The sequence below is a fragment of the Chanodichthys erythropterus genome, chromosome 5, assembly GCF_024489055.1.
Source record: "Chanodichthys erythropterus isolate Z2021 chromosome 5, ASM2448905v1, whole genome shotgun sequence".
Classification (NCBI taxonomy): domain Eukaryota; kingdom Metazoa; phylum Chordata; class Actinopteri; order Cypriniformes; family Xenocyprididae; genus Chanodichthys; species Chanodichthys erythropterus.
This window is the reverse complement of record NC_090225.1, coordinates 21,132,340-21,150,606: the sequence shown is the minus strand read 5'-3', so window position 1 is coordinate 21,150,606 and position 18,267 is coordinate 21,132,340. Positions and strand designations below refer to the sequence as shown.

General features: G+C 35.6%; 3 protein-coding genes and 1 long non-coding RNA gene across 5 annotated transcripts; 2 read left to right on the top strand and 2 right to left on the bottom strand.

The window, feature by feature from the left end:
- The first annotated feature begins 414 nt into the window (after positions 1-414).
- LOC137020685 (uncharacterized) lies at positions 415-5,125 on the top strand. The gene is made up of 3 exons (XR_010895214.1): positions 415-588; positions 865-924; positions 1,612-5,125. It is a non-coding gene; the product is annotated as an uncharacterized lncRNA (long non-coding RNA).
- Positions 5,126-5,226: 101 nt separating this feature from the next.
- oip5 (opa interacting protein 5) lies at positions 5,227-7,290 on the bottom strand. Its single transcript, XM_067386566.1, has 5 exons — positions 6,942-7,290; positions 6,737-6,803; positions 6,531-6,653; positions 5,564-5,645; positions 5,227-5,425 (listed from the first exon to the last, which is right to left on the bottom strand). Exons 1-5 carry the CDS (start codon positions 7,171-7,173, stop codon positions 5,339-5,341), a joined length of 591 nt encoding a protein of 196 aa, XP_067242667.1. The 5' UTR covers positions 7,174-7,290; the 3' UTR covers positions 5,227-5,338.
- nusap1 (nucleolar and spindle associated protein 1) lies at positions 7,229-13,516 on the top strand. The gene is made up of 12 exons (XM_067386552.1): positions 7,229-7,592; positions 7,760-7,825; positions 7,912-8,061; positions 8,171-8,360; positions 8,521-8,604; positions 8,782-8,894; positions 9,252-9,302; positions 9,541-9,704; positions 11,525-11,691; positions 11,783-11,905; positions 12,017-12,122; positions 13,389-13,516. The coding sequence occupies exons 1-12, from the start codon at positions 7,368-7,370 to the stop codon at positions 13,474-13,476; spliced, it is 1,527 nt and encodes a 508-aa protein (XP_067242653.1). The 5' UTR covers positions 7,229-7,367; the 3' UTR covers positions 13,477-13,516.
- A 381-nt stretch (positions 13,517-13,897) lies between these two features.
- Positions 13,898-18,260, bottom strand: ndufaf1 (NADH:ubiquinone oxidoreductase complex assembly factor 1). 2 transcript variants are annotated; one of them, XM_067386560.1, is made up of 5 exons: positions 17,789-17,895; positions 16,723-17,261; positions 14,920-15,105; positions 14,268-14,342; positions 13,898-14,114 (listed from the first exon to the last, which is right to left on the bottom strand). In XM_067386560.1, the coding sequence occupies exons 2-5, from the start codon at positions 17,221-17,223 to the stop codon at positions 13,974-13,976; spliced, it is 903 nt and encodes a 300-aa protein (XP_067242661.1). In that variant the 5' UTR covers positions 17,224-17,261; positions 17,789-17,895; the 3' UTR covers positions 13,898-13,973. The 2 variants fall into 2 exon arrangements, with proteins under 2 accessions (XP_067242661.1, XP_067242660.1); XM_067386559.1 differs by lacking the exon at positions 17,789-17,895 and adding an exon at positions 18,072-18,260 and having other exon boundaries at positions 13,904-14,114.
- Between the last annotated feature and the right edge of the window lie 7 nt (positions 18,261-18,267).

Below are 18,267 nucleotides of genomic sequence, written 5' to 3'. Positions count from 1 at the left end.
ATTAAAAATTAATCATTAGTAATATTCCAAAATATTACTGTTTTTTTTTATCAAATAAATGCAGCCTTGGTGAGCATAACAGACTTTAAAGCCATCAAGACTTTAAATATTTGGAAGTTTTCCTAAATATTCATGTGAATGATTCACTTTTTTCATCCTGTTTTTGATTCCCTGTGGCATTTTTCCCCGTTTTCCTCCCTTTCTCTTGTTTGTTATTCATAATGGTGTTGTTCATTGTTCATTAATATAGCTTAGCTATATAAAAAATATTCCTCCACCTGTCCTGTACCCTTGTGTCTGTTATTGTTCAAGAGGGCGGGTGTTTCTCGTCTGACGGATCGCTCGTCTGTCCAATCAGAGCGCAGACATCGATGCGCACGGGTGCGCGCCGGAAGAACGCTGCAGCAGCAGCAGCACACGGGACTGAAATGGCGTAGCGTGCAGTTCACTGCCGCAGCAGTGCAGCGGGGCCAGGCTCACCGAACATTTCAGAGCCTGGCCCGTTGTATTTCAACCAACAATTATGATGGAGATGACTTTTCGCTCCAGTTCACTCGCTTCCAAACCAGCACGAGATCACCGGAGACGGTGAGTGCACGATGAGTCCTGGCATGTACTACAAGAGCTTGGCTTTGTCTAATCTTTGTGTTGCAGTTTCGCATTCCAGCACTTGCGTCACTCGGTAGATGGTCATGCATTGTGCAGGAGTCGAGATTCACATCATTTGGTTGTGCATTAATATTAATTTTCATTGTTCTTTCAAGCTACTTTGTCTATCCCTTCCATAAGTGCACTAGAACTAATGGCTACATTGTTAAATGAAAATGCAGATATTAATTAACCTGCTTTGTCTTATCAAAACAGTGCCCCTCATATGTCATGACAAGAAGAGAAAGGAACAGCCTGAAAGGAAGACATGACCAGGTAGGTCAGTTTGTGCAGAAGAAATAACACAAGATACTTCTTTGTAGGCTGTGTATTTACACAGATTTCATTCGCTTCAGCTTTACAAACTCTTGATTTAATTTGATTCAATTAATTTCTAGATATTTCAGGTAGGCTACAGTACATGTCAATTCTCAAGTCTCTCTCAACTAAATCCGTAATATACACAAGCAACCCTGTCACTATAATATTAAAATAAGACATCACTATAACAGGTTAAGTAAAAACATAATGAATGAATTTGTGTTATAGTACATATATTTAGCAATTTAGTTTTTTTTTTCTATGGACATTTAAATGCCTTTCCTGATGTAAATGTAATGTGATGTGACATAATCATTGCTCAATCATTGTTTCTGAGTTTGAAACAATGATGAATGAGCGATTTCGAGACATTTCAGGTACTGTATGTTTCTTCAAAGTACCTTTGGTCACGCCACATTAAAAATTACTATCAAAAGTACCAAAGCTTATTGAATGGGCGGCTGACACAAATATCATTTAGTGAAGTTTTGTTCATGCATCAACAGAAAACAGCATAGACTAAAAGATCGATCTTGGAATTTAATAATCAATATATATATATATAAAAACATATAACACATATTTATTGAAATCGAGTAATCTAAATTGTCATTGTTGGGCACTTTCTTGCCTTCTCTGCAGATGAGACCGTCTTGTCTTCGTTCTTCAAACTGCCCTCCATCCCGATAAGTTGATACTTTCCTCCAGCGTTATTTCAGGGAAGGGTTTGTTCAGCATACCAACTCTCCCTGGTCTATGAACATATCATCTCTGCACTTTGAAGATGACAACTGAAGTTGTTTTTATTCATCAAAGAACCATAAACTCTTCATATGTCCAAAAAAATAACAGCATGATTGTGCCACAGTACAGAACCATTGTCTGGTCATATTTGTTATAAATAAATCCAGTGGACTATTTATATAGTTGCAGGTTGAGTTAAAATAAATTGAAAATGGAAATATCAAAAGCGCACTTGCTTTGCAGGTAAAACAAATGCACATTTAAAAACTAAAGCATGCAAGCAAGATGAAGTAGCTTCATCCAACAATTTTATTATCTGCAGACTAAGTGCCTAGAAGCGTCTCTTTTTAAAAGCTCCTGTCTCTCAATTGACTCTTTCCATAACTTAGTTTAGCTTTAAACCTACAAGGTTTAAAGCACCACTTGCTATTTATTTAGATTTTGAAAATGCCTGAAAATGAGACGACAAACTGTAGACAGAAAGCTCTCTTCATTTTTTGTTTGTTCTCTTAATTTAGAACTCATATTGGTGCTTTAGCAAAACCATTCTTTCATGTTTTCTGTCTACTTGTACTGACATACCAAGATAGACAGTGGCACACTGACCCAAGCATAAGCGTTATAAATTCCACAGTTAAACCTTTCTAGTGGGGGTGGGGTGCTGATAAGATGCAGGACATAATGAAATATAATTATTTTACTACCTCAGAAGTTACCACAGCTCAGACCCACACAGCAAGCGCTCTAATCAAACAATATTCAGATTTTTTTTTTCTCGCCGTTATATAAATATAGTCATTGTCTGTTAAATGGTTTGGTAATCCGATAGAAGTGGAGTGATGTTTCTTTTCATGTACATTACCTTATTAATAGGTGTAGGAATATCACACACATAATATAGAGACCTTATAGTTCACTGGTTGTATATTTGTCCTATTTGTTCTCCAGGAGAAAACAGTAACATTCTCATTGTTCTCCTTCTCATTAGGCCTGAAGAAAGGCAGTAGAATGGCTACATATTATTCCCTGGTCACAACGTTTGAGAATAGTTGCTTATAATTTAGTATGTTTTGGTCTCTGGGTATCTGACACAGCCTGTGCTCCATCCTCAGCTACAGTGCACTTTGAAAATAGGAATTTAACTTCATCTGTAATGAGAAAATGTACCCAATTTTTGTTTTGTTTGTACAGTAGTTTCTATCATATGGATTGGTAGAAATAAAGGTGTTATGTACGCAGTAAGAATTTTCATGGAGGAAGAGTAGTGAGGCCTCAGTGTGGGAAATGTGCAATATTTGTTTCTTTCCTTTGTCTTGTTTTGAGATGAATATGTATATTGTACAAACAAGTGACAAGTTGTTCGCAAAAACAACAAAATCACCAATGTCTTCCATTAAATGATGTATAGTTTCATCCGCTTGCTTTAAGGTGGCGGGATTTGTAGTGCCAGCATAAACGTGGCCATGCATGTACGGTAGCGATGCTTGCTGAGTTTAATAGTCGTAGTGACATTCAGTATATGCTATAATAAGTCGTTTAGAAAATAAATTAGGCTGACAAAGATTTAGTTAGTAACCACCATGAATGCAGCATCCACAACTTGATCGATTTGATTAAGAGGCGGCTAGGTGAGTCATTTTCACTTGTGCAGAGTTTGTTTTAGTTTTAATTGACACACACGGTTGTTTATTCATGGGTAATCACTATTAGTTTACAATAATGTGTTGTAGCATGCTGAGGATTAGAACAATGGCGGTTGGTATTGACGTGCGGCTAGCCATGTTGAAATACATGTATATGTTTCATAAGCACTGTGTGAGTTTGTCCTAGTTTGTACTGTGAAAAATTACGTTCTGGGCCCAAAATAGTCGACTTGGATCAAAACGAGTCTTTAAAAAATTAGTCGATATTACAGGTGTTGAAGAATTTCATTCGATACCCGTTTCAAGACAATTCCTTATTATGAAAACAAAGACTTTTGCTAAAATGGTACATCCTGAAAGTTTTATTTGGTCTGTAATAATAGGAGAATACAGTACTCTCTTCTGATTAGAAAGGGTAACCTAGAACTGTGTTTGTATTCATACCTCTAATATCGCATTCTCCATCAGGTATTATTGTCTCAGACTAGAGCTGTGGGTTGATTATTCCTAGTAGCAGAAACTCTCGATTTTAAAGTAACATGTAGAATATTAAGTGGCATAAAGCAATTATCAAAGCATTGTAATGTAGATAAATACCTCAATGACTGGAATGCAAACTATATTTTTAAATATACTCGAAGATATGCAAGCCATTATGTGTATTACGTTCATGATTTAGAAGCAATAATCAGTTTATGCATGAATTATAGTGTCAGAACAGTTCAGTGGTGTTTGTGAAATAGAAATCTGTAGCATATTTGTGAGTGTAGTAAGTGTTTTTAAACGAACAGTCCATTGCTCATATGGAACTATTTACATTTCGTAGTACAAAACAGCCCCATTGTTCACTTACACCAAATAAATATATGAAGGTAGCACTGAGGGTGTGACAAATATTAATATAAAGGATTTTTTTTAGGACAGGTGGAAGAAAGTAGATAGGAAATATATATACATATAGATATGCAGGGCCTATGCCCTTCTATTGACTTTGCATGTTTACATACAAACCATTGTGGAACGCACATAAGCTGTATGCTTATTTACAGCTTATTTTCATTGACAGCAATATGAGCAGTGTTCTGGGTAGCAGTTTGTGACACTGATGATTCATTATATCAAGAAATCCTGGGTAAATAGAATATACCACAAAACGGAGAGGATCCATTTGGGAATTAACGTGTATTTTTAATAAGAGTGCAAAAAATAACATTTGCTGATGCATGGTAGAAGTGGATAAGAAATGTTTTGTGCTGCATGCAATAATTGAGCTTTGCTTGAACATATTTATGCAGAAATGTGATAAAACTAAATCTATGAGTGGACTAATGTTGTGACTTTCTTTTTCAAATGCATGAAATCCCAAAGGTTTATCTCTACTGTAAATTATTCACAGATGTATTCATTAAGAAATGTTACTTTTGGATTTGAGTATTGTATGATGAAAATCAAATTGTTATGAGTCTGTGATTCGAGGCAAAGTCGGATACAGTAAGTTTTAGCAAAGCCTTAACAATTGTGAGTTTAAATGGAGAAAAATAAAATAAAATTTGATGACTTATTCTTGTTCAATGCAAATAATTCAGTTTAAATAATACGTTTCTATGCTTTGCTGACCTGATTTGTGTTGCTGATTTTGCCTCTGAATGTGAAACTCTATGCTTAGTCTGATCTATGCACTACAGATGCACCCCGCATGATTTTGTACAAAAATATGAAATTTTAGCAATAAAAAAGCAGCATGGTGCCAATCATAAAATGTGTGGTTTCCTTTCTTCAGTGTTATATTATTCAGTAGTGTAAGAAATCACAGTAGACTTTTTTCCTGCAGTATTACAACAATATATTCTTTATCATAAAATAAATAAATGCAACACATAGTAACCAAGAACCAAACTCCTATTCAATACATCATACAAAAATACTTTATTTCAACACTGTTACAACAAGAAACCTGTACATATTCCATGCTTGCCATTTCTTTAGTCTACATTGTGTGTGCACAATTTCTCCATCATTCCCTCCAGAATTTTCACCTGCTTCAACTGAGCTTCTAAATCCTGCTTCAGCTAGAAAAAGAAGAAAAATCCACAATGTTCAATCAACTCAGTTGAACTTGAGCAGCTGTAAAATATAACTTAATAGAATATACTGTTGCTCTCCTTCTGTACAATAAGCAGTGAATGCATGAGAACATAAATACAAACCTCTTTAATAGATTTGTCGATGAGTCTGTGTTTGAAGTTGATTTTGGAGGCTTTAACACATGTGCCACTTCTTAGCATGTAACTAAAAAAAAATTAAAAAATAATATGGCTATCATAATAAAGTAATGCAACATTAAAGGATTAGTCCACTTTCAAATTAAATTTCTGATAATTTACTCACCCCCATGTCATTCAAGATGTTCATGACTTTCTTTCGTCAGTCGAAAAGAAATTAAGGTTTTTGATGAAAACATTCCAGGATTATTCTCATTATAGTGGACTTCAATGGACTCCAAACAGTTGAAGGTCAAAATTACAGTTTTAGTGCAGCTTCAAAGGGCTTTAAATTATACCAAACGAGGAATAAGAGTCTTATCTAGTGAAATGATCGCTCATTTTCTAAAAAAGTAAAATTATTTTGTTTAGTAAAATTATGTTTTAACCACAAACACTCATCTTAAACTAGTTCTCTTCTTCTCCACAGGTCAAAGTTTGAACTAATTGTTTTATACTTACACAAGCATATTGTATATGAGAATTTAGTTCAAACTTAAGAAGAGAGCTAGTTCAAGACGAGCATTAATGGTTAAAACATTTTTAAAATTTCTTTTTAGAAAACGACCAATTGTTTCACTAGATAAGACTCTTATTCCTCGCCTGGATCGCATAGAGCCCTTTGAAGCTGCACTGAAACGGTTTTTATTTTGACCTTCAACCATTTGGAGTCCATTGAAGTCCACTATAATGAGAATAATCCTGGAATGTTTTCATCAAAAACCTTAATTTCTTTTTGACTGAAGAAAGACATAAACATCTTGGATGACATGGGGGTGAGTAAATTATCAAAAAAAAAAAAAAAATATTTGAAAGTGAACTAATCCTTTAAAAAAAATCTGACATGTAAATCCTTCATGTTATTTGTTACATCAATATTGTTTGTGTTCACATTAATACAAACTATTCCCACCAGCTTATCAGCTCTTTTCGTAAAAGGAAGAGGTTTCGTAAAGCAGACAGGTGCTCTGGGGTGGAGTGAAGAACCAGGCCAATAGTACCATGGCAACCAGCACAGTGGAGGACTTGGTAGGTGCTACAGACAGAGAAATCACATGATGATGATGATGGGACATCCATGTTGGACATGAGCTGAGATCAATAGAGAGCAATACTTACGAGGAAGCCAGATGACTGTTCAAACTCATCTCCAGCTTTTCACTCACCCTCACATCCTCAGTAACATCTGCAAAGGGAAAGATTCAGATGTCTTTGTAGTGGTTATAACAAGACAAACACGTGTTTGGTGTATTTTACACACATTTTCAACATCTACACAGTTTTTCGTCTGCATGCTTTTAAAATTCGCTAAACCTCAACTTACTCAAACAAATGATACTCTGGAGGCTCTGGACTTCCCCGCAGATGCCGAGAGAGTCTCCAAGCACTGTGTTGCATGTCATGCACTGGAGAACACTGCAGTTCCTATAGTCTACCATACAGATTTCTCTGTCCTTCACCGCTCTTAACTGATCTGCAATTGAGCTAGTCTGTGTCGAGTCACATGGACCGATATCATAAGAGCTTTCGAGCAAACTTCGAGTACTCTTCGACATTATTACTTTAGCAACTTTTGTTCTTGCTCTGCTCGGCTCACACAAGTTCAAAAGACGCAACTCATTTATTGGCTTGAACTTTAGGTGGCGCCCTAAACCGCTCACTCAAGCCCCGCCTTTGACGAAGCCTTTAAGCCAATCAAAACCAGCGAGACATAAACGCCGCTTCTTATTGGATGTAGTGGAGTGTCGTCATGGGCTTCTCAGCTAATCATCTAACGGAGAGTCTGTTTTTGAAACGCGGTATTTTTCAAACGGCAATCACACCTAAACAAACCGATCTGTACACCAGAGAGTCGAGATTACGTTATATTTCTGCATTCTACATTAAGTTTATCCACAATATGGATTTGGACTCGCTTAAATATGCGGAATTGCAGCGCCTCGCTAAAGAAGTGGGAATGAAAGCGAATATGAAGGTAAATCGCGTTTACTGAGTTAAAGTGATGCAGTTTTGTTTACGTTACATGCAGCCAACCCATGTGTACTAAACGATCTGTATCTCTATTTCTGCACTAAAGCACAAAGCTTAGTTTGTGGTTGTAGGGTTTATATTTTCTAAATGCTTGATTTTAATTGCTTTTAGGCTGAAAAGCTGCTGAAAGCTTTAAAAGAGCATTTTTCAAAACAGCAACAGCAGACATCGGAGAATGTGAGTAATATCTTTGCATATTGTCAACTATAATCTGTTTGAAATGTGAATATTCGCATTAACAAGCAACACTGCATTGTTTGCAGGGAAATGATGCGGCCATCGCCGACGCGCACGATGCTGTTCCGCCCGTGGACGAGCAAAGCGCGCACACGGCAACGTTTGTGACCGAGCGCCGAGGAAAAGGCCGCACTGCCAAGAGGAAGCTCAGTGACTCCACACCTGTAACTGCTCAGGTATACATGAGCAAATGATATAAGATTTTTATTTTCAATACATACTGTTTCATCTTTTATTCTAATATATAAACGTTTTGTAACTCATTTTTTTATATGTAATATTTAGACTGAAGAGAAGCAGGCACAAGAGGAGAGCCGAAGGGGCTCCAAGAGAAGGAAGGTGTCCTCAGCCAAGCTTTCCTCCTCTCTGATTCCCCCTGAAATTTCCACTAAAAAGGATGCTTTGGAGAAAGCTCTAGAATCTGGGGAACCCAAACCAGACTCTGAAGATGCTCCTACAGAGTCAAGTGTGAAAGGTGAGGCTTTAAGAATTATATTCCATTTTAAGTTTCTCACGGAGAGAAGATATTATTAATTAGCCTTTTAATTACAGTCTAATAGATGAGGGAGGTTGAGGAGGTTATTTATTAGTTGTGCTTGTATTCGGTGATGACTTTTAATATGTATATTTTGTAGGTGTGGGGAGAAGAACGGTGGGTAAAATCCCCCGTCATGAAGGTCTGATGAAGAGGAAACCTACGCTGCGGCCGACTACTCCTAGTAATAAGATCCTTCCCACTTTATACGCTAAAACAAAATATATTTTTCAGTTCCTGTAATATTTAAAAGACCGTTTCATGTTTAGATGACTTTTCCATCTGAGCTTATTTACGATTTGTAATCAAATATTCGGATATCTGCCTTTCAGTAATTTATTTGCAAATCTCTATTTCCCAGATTTCAAGAAACTCCATGAGGCTCATTTCAAAAAGTTGGAGTCCATCGATTCTTATGTGCAAAGGAAGAACAAACAAATGGAGGTGCTCAGGAATTCAGTCAAGGAGCTGAAGGTAACATTAACCTAGGGTTATTACAAAATAAAATAGAAATATTAGTTGAAAAACTTCAGAATTTTGCTTTGGCAACTAACTGAGATAAGTTTAAGCACTAAAACCACTAACTGGAAATGTATAAAAAGTAAAACTAATTTTTATTAATTTTTCAGTTTTAGTCCAAATACATAAAGCTAAATATAAACATTAAAATATGCTAATTCAAAATATTAATTAAAAACTATAGTAGTATTATATAAAAAACACCAGTTTGAGAATGAGTTTATATGTCTGAAGTATTATTTAGGATTTTATGCTTTTATTTTGAGTTCCAAGTGTTATTTATTAGTGGTTTATTTATTTTTGTAATTTCAGACACTATCAGAAAAGACGCTGATGAAATCGGTCGAGACAAAGGCTCAAACTGTAAGTCAGCTAATATCAGCTTTCAGGATTCAATTTTTGAATTCACATGCATCCTGATCATAAATTTTTGTCAAATATTATTCAATTAAATTAAACTGGCACATCTTTCTAAAACTTTGAAAAGAAATTTCACATCTTGTTGGACGAGAGTTGTATTGTGTCTGAGTCAAACAAGTTTGTTATTTCTGGAAGAGGTTGATCTGAATCATTATCAAACTTTGGTATTGTCTCTCATTAGAAGGTGCCTGCTAGCCGAGCGTCTCTCTTCAGTCCTGAAGTGCAGGAGAAGAAACCAGTGCCAGAAAGACGCAGGCTCACTCAGCAGTCTGCTAGCAAGTCTGCACTGAAGGACAGCTCCACCTTTAAGCCAACCGTCCTCACCACCAATAAAATCAATGTCAGGTAAATACATCTGTATGCTTTAATCCACTTACATTTATAATGCTTTAGTATTGAGATTAAGTTTAAAGGGTTAGTTCAGCCAAAAATGAAAAATTGTCATTAATGACTCACCCTCATGTCGTTCCAAACCTGTAAGACCTCCGTTCATCTTCAGAACACAGTTTAAGATATTTTAGATGTAGTCCGAGAGCTTTCTGTCCCTCCATTGAAAATGTATGTACGGTAGACTGTCCATGTCCAGAAAGTTAATAAAAACATCCTCAAAGTAGTCCATGTGACATCAGTGGGTTAGTTAGAAGTTTTTGAAGCATCGAAAATACATTTTGGTCCAAAAATAACAAAATCTACGACTTTATTCAGCATTGTCTTCTCTTCCGGGTCTGTTGTCAATCCGCGTTCACAACTTCGCAGTGACGCTGCTTGTGACAGCGGTTGCTGCTGTGTAGGAGCTTCTTCCATCGCTCTTAGTTCTTCGTCCGTGTATTCAGGTTCAAATAAATATGGCTGAGCAAAAAAATGCAAGTCTTCCTCTGTGTCAATCCTTAGACATGTTTGCGAAGGTTGTTTTGATTATAGCATGCGACGGTCTCTCTCAGGCCGGGTTCACACCGCAAGCGTCAGCAGCGCGTGAGCATGAATTGCAGCTGCAGAGACGCGCGAGTATTCACACTGGAAGTGTTTGTACAGCGTCACAGCAGTTTTGGTAATTTATAAACTTGATAGTCTTGAAAGTTTGTTAACATGTAAGGTGTACAAAACTCACATATAAACGTAAAATCAATAAAAATAAATAAATAAAAGCCTCATGTCATCCATTGCTGCACACGAATGAGGTAAGCTTTGTGTTTTACATCATCTGCCGCATGAACATGCTTACAACACAGCAAACTCAGCGTAAAAAGCCAGCAAACTCGGGTTTGATTTCGGTATGCTAGAGCCTATATTGCTGTCTGTGTAATATCTAAAATAATGTTTATATATCTCATTTTCTGGCTAGTTTTTTAATACCATATTTTAACCCAAACTGAATAATTAAAAACAAGTTTAAATAAGTAAATCTTCTATAAATGTTTTTTAATATTAATTTCCTTTCCTGACATACTTCAGTTCTTGTTAAAACATACTAGATATGCTTATTCTGTGCATTTTAAGCACTTTTTGTGTGAAATCAGATTTATTTTGTCCATCAAAGGTGTACTTTCACTTTAATTGAGTGTTAGCAGCGCAGCAAAAATAGACCCAGCGCCGAAACGATCACTGCACTGCTACTTCTGCTCTGCTCCTGCAACACACTGCCGTGCAGCTTCTGCGTGTGGTGTGAATGCTCTCATCTGTTAACATGGACGCCAAAAAAATATGCGCTGCTTACGCTCTGCTGACGCGTGCGGTGTGAACCCGGCCTCAGACTGTAAACAAAGCTTGGACGCACCAGATAACACGTCAGCAGCGTCGCTGCGGAGTCGTGAACGCAGATTGACAACAGACCCGGAAGAGAAGACAATGCTGAATAAAGTCATAGTTATTGTTATTTTTGGACCAAAATGTATTTTCGATGCTTCAAAAAATTCTAACTAACCCACTGATGTCACATGGACTATTTTGATGATGTTTTTATTACATTTTCAATGGAGGGACAGAAAGCTCTCTGACTAAATCAAAAATATTTTAATTTGTGTTACGAAGATGAACGGAGGTCTTGCGGGTTTGGAACGACATGCGGTTTTCATTTTTGGGTGAACTAACCCTTTAATATAGGTGCTAAAGCCAAGCATTGAAAAGTAAAGTGACTTTTCACTTAACTGCTGCATTTCTGTGTCTAGGTTCACGCAGGCCACTCAAGATAACGAATACAAGCGTTCGCTGGTAAAGACTCCAGCTCGTATGTCTCCTCTTGTCCCTCTCACCTCCACTCCAGGAAGAAAATCTATTGTTTATAGTACCAAACCTGAACTTAATAAAAGTGTCAACGCCATCAATAAAACACCTGGTATGAGTAATACCATTGTGTTGCACTGATCATTTTTATTGATTTTATGAAGCATTGGTTTCATTTGTAATATTTTTTTATTTTTTTGCAGGAGTTACTCCATTTGTTTTCAATGGTAATAACAGTGTGTCAGTCACACCTGGTACCACCAAGAAGAACGCATTTGATCTGAAGGCCAGTCTCTCTCGTCCACTCACCTACAAACCACACAAAGGTTTGTCCACACTAAGACAAATATATAATTTAATGCCTAGGACTAATGTGTCAAGCAGTGCTTTCTTGAATTGAATTGTATATGCTTGCTAATCATTGTCGTCTTTCGCAGGAAAACTGAAGCCTTTCGGAGATGCACAGGAGAATACAGCACTTAATAAATCTCAGACTGTTCCTTCACACCAGAAAAACTATAAACAGCACCAAGTTCAAACCAGGTTAGATGCTTATTTTGGTTATGCATTGAGGTGCACTGCTGTTCAAAAGGTTGGGGTCAGTAAGATTTTTTTTTTTTTTTTTTTTTTTTTGAAATTAATACTTCTATTAATCAAGGCAAGGATACATTAAAGGATTAAGATATTTTTGTTGAAATCCGATGATTCAGTGAGGCCTCCATAGCTGGCAATGACATTTCCTCTCTGAAGATCCATAAATGTACTAAAAACATATTTAAATCAGTTCATGCGAGTACAGTGGTTCAATATTAATATTATAAAGCGACGAGAATATTTTTGGTGGGCCAAAAAAAACCAAAATAACTACTTTTATAGTGATGGCTGATTTCAAAACACTGCTTCAGGAAGCTTCGGAGTGTTATGAATCAGCGTATTGAATCATGATTCGGATCGCGTGTCAAACTGCTGAAATCACATGACTTTGGCACTCTGAATCGCTGATTCATAACACTCCGAAGCTCCCTGAAGCAGTGTTTTGAAATTGGCCATCACTAAATAAGTTATTTTTTTTTTTTTTTTTTGGTGCACCAAAAATATTCTCGTCGCTTTATAATATTAAGATAGAACCACTGTACTCACATGAACTGATTTAAATATGTTTTTAGTACATTAATGGATCTTGAGAGAGGAAATGTCATTGCTGGCTATGTAGGATCCACTGAGCTATCAGATTTCAACAAAAATATCTTAATTTGCGTTCCGAAATTATTTTTATTTTTGGGTGAACTAACTCTTTAAATTGATCAAAAGTACAGTAAAGACATTTAAAATATTTTATTATTTATTAATTTTCTTTCTGTTTCTAATTCTAAAAGATTTATTTTAAATAAATGCTCTTCATTTCACCTTTTTGTACATTAAAAAATCCCGGAGAAAAAAAAAGTATCACATTTTCCACAAAAATATTAAGAAGCACAACTGTTTTCAACATTGATAATAATAAAAAATATTTCTTGAGCACCAAATCAGCATATTAGAATGATTTCTGATGGATCATGTGCAAATTCAGCATTGCCATTACATTTTAAAATTAAATAAAACAGAAAACATCTCTTAAGTTTTAATATTTTTTTTTTGTACTGTAATTGATTAAATAAATGCAACCTCAGTGAACATAAGAGACTTCAAGAACATTAAATATAATCTTACCGACCCCAGTTCAAGCACTTGTGTGCATTTGAATTTTATGTCTCATAGACTGAAATGAAAGGTAATCATTGAATACTATTTGCTTTTTTTTACCTTCAGAGAAGAGCGACGGGTCAAGCACACAGAAGACCGAAAACAGAAGAAAGAGAAGATGTTGGGTGCCAGACGAGGCCTGGTCATGGCCTAACTCCATTGTTTTTACTGTTTCGCCAATTAATACTCACTTCTACATGTTTAGCTTTGGTCAGATTTGCTCCAAACTGTTGTACATTTTTACTCTTCTGTAACAACTTGTTTATTACCATATGTTAATTTACAGTGAGGTAATCAAACAAAATCTTTTATCCATTTTATAGATTTTGTACTTTTGAAACCTTGTTTTCGATGTATGTGTGAAGAGATGCCCTGATAAATTGTATTTAGTATGAATGGTTACATCTGTACTGGGATAAAAACAATAGTCACTCTAAATGTTGGTCCCACAAAATGTCTATTTGAACTTGAGCGATATTCATAAATTATCATTTTGTACTATGTCTTTCATGTCATTTTTTTGTGTATATATGTGTATGTGTAAAAGACATCCGGCCTTTAAAAAAATACATCCAATGACTTTTTCCCTCAAAGTTTTTATTAATAAAACACTGTGTTTGTAATCTGTGATTGCTGAATCCTCTAATCCAATTAGACCTCAGGGTTTCTCTTGTAAAGCTCATATGCAAACTCCTCTGTGTGGGCAAGGTCGTTACACAGACCAATGAAGTCAATCTCCAGCTGAAATGGGCCATCTGCTTTGTCCCCCAATGTAAAACCAATACTCTTTACCTAAAAGCACATAAACAAGTTTTGAACCTGAGGTATAATGAATTTGCACCACAATGCTCTCATAATAATATCATCAGAGGAAATAGGATAAACGATTAGATGTTCATTTCAATTACTATATAAACTATGAGGAAACACAAAAGTCATGCTGACCTTATCTAACCAGAGGACATGCTGGTTATCCTGTATTCTTCCCCGACTGGAAAGGAAAAACTTGGAGAAAGGGATCTGTAAAATAGAGTGATGGTTTTACAATTATTAAGCAAAAGATATAGACTGCAAAAGTTTGGGTCTGGTAAGATTTTTTAAATGTTTTTAAAGAAGTCTCATGCTCACCAAGGCATTTATTTGATCATATATACAGTAATATTGTGAAATATTACAATTTGTAATAACTTCCCTATTTGAATGTATTTTAAAATGTAATTTATTCCTGTGATGCAAAGCTGAATTTTCAGCATCATTACTCCAGTCTTCAGTGTCACATGATCCTTCAGAAATCATTCTAATATGCTAATTTGGTGACCGAGAATCATTTATTATAAATGTTGAAAACAGTGAATATTTTTGTATAAACCATGATACTGTTTTTTTTTCTGAAATCTTTGATTAAAGTTCAAAAGAATAATATTTATTTTAAAAGGATTTTTTGTAACAATCATGTTTCCTTGATGAATAAAAGTTTCTTACTGACCCCAAACTTTTGAGAGATTCATATTAATATATTCAGTTGGATGCACTTTCATTTGAACTGCAGATGAAGTTTCTTCTAGATCTCCATTAATGTAAATTTCTTAAGACCTGCCTTAACATCCTGCCAGTAGGGTCCCCCTCTAGTGTAGAGGAAGTAACTGTAGATGTCATCTCTCTGATGAGAAAAGAAGGTCTCAGCGGACACGTTTACCATCCACGGTCTTCCATCTCCCCGGATACGCATGTGTAATGTGTTGAAACTTGACCAGTCGTAGTGCTTTTTTCTGTCAAATGAGGCCTGCAGCAGAAAGAAATATTTTAAAGGTCAAATTACATGCTATTGCCCCTTTACTGCTAAATTTAAATGTATGTAAATGTATGCAAATAACAGCCTCTAAAGCTGTGTTTCTAATTTCTCATGTCTTCAAATACCTTACAACTCATGAATTATAGTGTTTCAGTGTACTTTCTTCATGAATTCACAAATCTAAATTGAAAACACATTGCTGTTCAAATGTTTGGGGTCAATCAGATTTAAAAAAAAAAAAAAGAAATTGATACTTTTATTCAGCAAGGATGCATTAAATTTATCAAAAGTGACAAAGACATTTTCAATGTTACAAAAGATTTCTATTCCAAATAAATGCTGTTCTTCTAAATGTTCAATTCATCAAAGAATAAAATTGCAATATTTCACAATATTACTGTATTTTTGATCAAATAAATGCAGCCTTGGTGAGCATATGAGACTTCTTTTACTGACCCCAAACTTTTGAACAGTAATGTAAATCCGAGATTCTGTCTAAACCATGTTTTCAATGCCATGTGTGTCAGTTTAATGCACAACAGAAAATATAATTTTGAATTATAGTCATTATATTAAAAGATTTCACTTTCAAATAAAAATTTCATGATAATTTACTCACCCCCATGTCATCCAAGATGTTCGTGTCCTTCTTTCTTCAGTCGAAAAGAAATTAAGTTTTTTGATGAAAACATTCCAGGTTTTTTCTCCATATAGTGGACTTCAATGGAGCCCAAACGGTTGAAGGTCAAAATTACAGTTTCAGTGCAGCTTCAAAGCGTTCTACACAATCCCAGATGAGGAATAAGGGTCTTATCTAGCGAAACGATCAGTCATTTTCTAAAAAAAATAATATACTTTTAACCATAAACGCTTGTCTTGAACTAGCTCTCTTCTTCTACTTCTCTATTAGAATTCCAGCAGTGTAGACACTGCTAAGTGTATTACTGCCCTCCACAGGTCAAAGTTTGAACTAAATTATCATATACAATATACTAGTGCAAGTATTTAACAATTAGTTCAAACTTTGACCTGTGGAGGGCAGTAATACACTTAGCAGTGTCTACACTGCCGGAATTCAAATAGAGAAGAAGAAGAGAGCTAGTTCAAGATGAGCGTTTATGTTATTTAATTTTTTTTAGAAAATGACTGATCGTTTCGCTAGATAAGATCCTTATTCCTCATCTGGGATTGTGTAGATCCCTTTGAAGCTGCACTGAAACTGTAATTTTGACCTTCAACCGTTTGGAGTCCATTGAAGTCCACTATATGGAGAAAAATCCTGGAATGTTTTCATCAAAAGCCTTAATTTCTTTTCGACTGAAGAAAGAAAGAACATCTTGGATGACATGGGGGTGAGTAAATTATCATGAAATTTTTATTTGAAAGTGAACTAATCCTTTAAGTCATTATATTACAATTTCATCGAAACTTTCTCATTAACCTATTCTCATTAATAATCTTAATACCCACTATAGAAAGTCCAGAAGAAAAGCTCAGTCTTTATTTATCATTAAACCAAGAAAGAAAAGAGAAAATGAATAAGACGTCTGAAATATGATGAATTAGGAATCGGATTATGGATCAGACAGAGAGATGTACTGTACTGACCAATGGTTGTTTGGAGCGCAGAGTGCAGTATCCACTGTATCGAGTCTCTCCATCACGGGGAGGCGTTGAGCACAAAGTTCCGTACAGAAAACACGTGGTGTTGTTCTTTCCCAGTTTGATGTATGCCACACTGTGGCCCCCAATCTCCTGATCAGATGACACGACCCACTCATCGAGACTCTCCGGCCCACGGAACTCCCACTGGACACGGGTCTGTTCCAGCATGTGCTCTAGTAAAGGCCTTCCTTCCGGTCCAGTCCAGCGCTGGACAAACTCATCCTTCAACAACCCAATGTGCTTCTTGATACCCTCCACACCTTTGGAGAAATCAAAGTGTATCTTTTGCCAAGGCCAACGGGTGTCTGGGGGCTGACCCGGTCTGCGGTAATCTCGCTCATAGATGCTCCTGGTGCTCAGTATAGCTGAACATCTGAGAGTGGATGGAAATAACAGTGGCTGCCTGTGAATGACACCATAAAATGCTCTCCTCGATACAGCCATTTGGTCAGAGTAGCTCTTGAGACCAGAACAGCAGAATGCTGAAAGAGTTAAAACATCATATGTAAGGATATGCCTTTTTATATTAACCATCATATGTCATACAGGTTGATCTTTTCTATTAAAATGTTTTCACTACTCCAAATGAAAATGTTAGTCAGCTAAAGTAGTAAAAAAAAAGGGCTCTAGGAATCGCCAGGAGGTCGCAAGGAAGTGCTAAAAGGCCCATGGAAAAGTTTAGAGAGAAAAAAAAAAGAAATATATATATTCAAATAAATAAATACATGAAAATAAATAACTAAATAAAAAAAAATTGAAATAAGTAATACATATTTACATAATATTTACATATTTACACATAATTACATAAACAATAAAAATGTGATTAAATTAAATGAGTAAATAATAAAACTTAGATTTAAACAAACAGTACAGTACTATAGTGAGTACTATATTTTCCAAATAATATCTTAAATTGGTATAGTATGGTATGCCCATTTGAATTAGCATACATTTGGTCTTTTATAGATGAAAATATAAATTTTCTCTTTTTTTTGCAAACACTTACACTTACACTCTTGACTGTAATGAGCAATGGGAATAAATCTTAGTTGACTTTATATGACATTCAGAAGTCATCACATGTAAGAGCCACTGCCTGATTGAATGTTAATAACAGTTACATGTTACAGCTATGCTACAAACACTGAGGGTGCCACATTTATCATATTTTAAAAAAATGAAAAATAAATAAATAAACGTAAAATATGTCTCGAAAAGCTGTTAATTTTTACTACTCATTTGTGACACTCAAATGTGCCATTGCCGTCCGTCTTATAATCTGCCCTTACCTGAAACAAGCAAACGCGCTTATGGTCCTACCGAAAACAAATGTCTCTCGCAGTTGATTCCCGCTCACATCACATTTAGTGGTTAGCAAATATTATTATAATTTTCTCTAAGTGTATGCATACATATTATGTACAATGAATAGATACAGCACATTTGTGATCCCGTGTATGTCGTCGCTGTTTATTGGAGTGACGT

Coding starts and splice junctions, on each gene's coding strand:
- oip5 (XM_067386566.1), bottom strand. CDS start 7,173: ATGTCGAAGAGTACTCGAAGTTTGCTCGAAAGCTCTTATGATATCGGT. Junction 6,654..6,736: donor AACAGTCATCTGGCTTCCTC/GTAAGTATTGCT, acceptor CTCTGTCTGTAG/CACCTACCAAGTCCTCCACT. Junction 5,646..6,530: donor CGAAAAGAGCTGATAAGCTG/GTGGGAATAGTT, acceptor ATTTTTTTTTAG/TTACATGCTAAGAAGTGGCA.
- nusap1 (XM_067386552.1), top strand. CDS start 7,368: ATGGGCTTCTCAGCTAATCATCTAACGGAGAGTCTGTTTTTGAAACGC. Junction 7,593..7,759: donor GAATGAAAGCGAATATGAAG/GTAAATCGCGTT, acceptor AATTGCTTTTAG/GCTGAAAAGCTGCTGAAAGC. Junction 8,605..8,781: donor GCTGCGGCCGACTACTCCTA/GTAATAAGATCC, acceptor TCTATTTCCCAG/ATTTCAAGAAACTCCATGAG.
- ndufaf1 (XM_067386559.1), bottom strand. CDS start 17,223: ATGGCTGTATCGAGGAGAGCATTTTATGGTGTCATTCACAGGCAGCCA. Junction 15,106..16,722: donor TGCGCTCCAAACAACCATTG/GTCAGTACAGTA, acceptor TTTCTGCTGCAG/GCCTCATTTGACAGAAAAAA. Junction 14,343..14,919: donor CCTACTGGCAGGATGTTAAG/GCAGGTCTTAAG, acceptor TCTATTTTACAG/ATCCCTTTCTCCAAGTTTTT.